The 2388-nt window shown below is 35.1% G+C and overlaps 1 protein-coding gene across 1 annotated transcript in view; it reads right to left on the bottom strand.

Moving 5' to 3' along the window:
- The window catches only part of LOC119591311 (elongation of very long chain fatty acids protein 4-like), a gene marked incomplete in the record, with an annotated part of 5762 nt that overhangs the window by 803 nt on the left and 2571 nt on the right, over positions 1-2388 (bottom strand). The window contains 6 exon segments of the mRNA XM_037940037.1: positions 1-171; positions 414-551; positions 754-903; positions 1029-1156; positions 1604-1775; positions 2019-2099. Of these exon segments, the coding sequence (XP_037795965.1) occupies positions 70-171; positions 414-551; positions 754-903; positions 1029-1156; positions 1604-1775; positions 2019-2099 (771 nt within the window).

The raw sequence follows: 2388 nt of genomic DNA, 5'->3' as shown, positions 1-2388 counted from the left end.
GGTAAATGTTGAATTCAAATGTCAATCCTGATGAGAGTCTGGCAGCATATGTCTATTATGCATTCCTGATTAAGAGTCATGGCGTGGACGGCCCTCACGGCGCGATTGGGCTCTTGTGCGGACATTGGTGCGGTGGGATTTGGACTCCCCATTGGACTTATCGGACTTTTTCTGAAACAAATTGACATTAAATGGTGGTTTTAGCTTTTGGAAATCTTTTTTAAATATGATTATTATATTGCACACGTTGCATGATTTACATACAACTACCTCCAAAATGACAATAAAGAAAGTTATCATAACAAGGAAATAATAATAACACCAATTACATTTTTATGTTCTTATCAATAACAAAAACATAAAAATCAAGAAGAAAATTAGAAATCACAAAAACGACATTATCCCAAATATACCTGTTCTCCTTTAGCAAATTTTGAGCTAGGAGATACCCCATTGGACATCACCCCATTGGTGCCATTCTGGTGGCGCATGTTACCATTTCTGCCATCCTTGAGTTTCTTCTCCTGTGAACCAATGAAGGCAGTCATCAGCTGAGAATGATAGATTTTTTATATAAATAGAAAAGGCATCAAAACAGAGTACAGTGAATGGAATTCTCAGCTCCCTATACTTGATAAACTAAAGTAATCTGAATTTCCTCCCTCGTCTCCTTACTATCACCACTCCCCTGATTCTCTTCTGATCATTCCTTTCTTTGATTTCCTTTTTTGATTCTCTTCCCTGACTCCTTACCTTGCGTCTATAGGCCTGCACATAGAACTGCCCGAAGAGGAACATGAAGCTAGCCATGTATACAACCAGTGCATACTGCATCCACAATGGAAAGTCACAGCCCACAACTATGGCACGGGCTCCAAGTACACCAGCACTGCCAAACTGAACCTGAGAAACCAAAAGGAAAATAGAGGGTTTCTGTATAGTGTCTAAGAGAACAAATTCCAAGTTTCAGTTTTATGAAGAAATATGTCATTCAGCAAAACAAACAAATAAATTCACAAAACCCTTACCAACTGAATACAGGTAATGTGTTTCTTCCACCAGAGATATTTTTGCACTGAGGGACCAAAAGCTGCGAGTCCATAGTAAGCATACATGATTACATGTACAAAACTGTTCATCATTGCAGCGAGGAAAGCTGAAATGGACAAATACATATATGTGAAATTCAAAATTACATAAATAAATTAGCTCTAACATTTTGAAGCAAAATAAAGAAATCTCTCTGTAAATTTCTAATAATGTAATTCTAAACCAGACACTTCTGTAAGTAGGTTTCTTTCTAAATGATAAATCAAATCTTTATTGGAATAATGTAACCCCATTATTATACATCTGTAATTATAATGTCATAGATATATAGTAATTCACAACATATAACATGGAAATAATAATGAAATGTTGCCAAAATTCTGGGCACTTTGAAAATTATACCAAATAAAAAATTACATTATTAGATACTTCTATTGTATTACCCATTCTTCACACAGCTTGACTTGCAAGCACAGTTTACTTTGAAAGGAATTCTCTGTACCATAATATACTTCCACACCCAAACAGAACAGAATCCACAAAGTCTACTCACAAGAGCCCCCTGCAACATATTTGATTCCTATCCACCACAAGCAAAACATGGTTGAGTGGTGATATATGTGCAAGAAGGTGAGCTGATTGTTCTTCTTCCGCAGTATGAAGAACACCGTGTCTGTGAACTCTATCAATTTTGATGCATAGTACCACCATAATGCTGCTGCTATCTGAGGGGATGGGGGATACAAAGCAAGTACAAATTAGATCAACATTTGAATATCTGTATTTCTCATATTCTAAAGATTTTTGATAAAAGATAACATCATCACAGTATACTTTCAGGATCATCAGTACTTTGCACCGCTGTATTATCTCCCATATCCGATTTCTTGAAGTCACCTTATTGAGACACCATAATTCAAAGTTAAATATTATCATTGGCATTGTATATGTAAAGATGATGTACCTACCCTCATTTCATCTGGGTTTTTGGAGTAGCTAACAGGTTGACAGAACCAGCTATATCGGAGTCTTACAGAAACAATTGCCAACTGGAAAAAAACAAAAGATAATTTTTTTCTTGTGAGTACATTTCCACCAAAAATCTACCTCATAATTTCTTCATATGTATAACAGCATCTAAAATTTCCATCCATTCTAATGTATCTCATTAATCAACTTTTATCTATATCCCTTTGCCATGAACCAAGGAGTTAATATGAACTTTACTGAATAACAATCATTTTGTAAAATTGTAATCTATATCAGGAATCAATACAATTATATATGAAAGCCACACCTTTTTTCAAATTTCTTCAATAATCCAGCACAATAAAATGC

The sequence above is a fragment of the Penaeus monodon genome, chromosome 28 (assembly GCF_015228065.2).
Source record: "Penaeus monodon isolate SGIC_2016 chromosome 28, NSTDA_Pmon_1, whole genome shotgun sequence".
Classification (NCBI taxonomy): Eukaryota; Metazoa; Arthropoda; class Malacostraca; order Decapoda; family Penaeidae; genus Penaeus; species Penaeus monodon.
The sequence above is the reverse complement of the archived record's forward strand: the minus strand, read 5'-3'. Positions and strand labels throughout refer to the sequence as shown.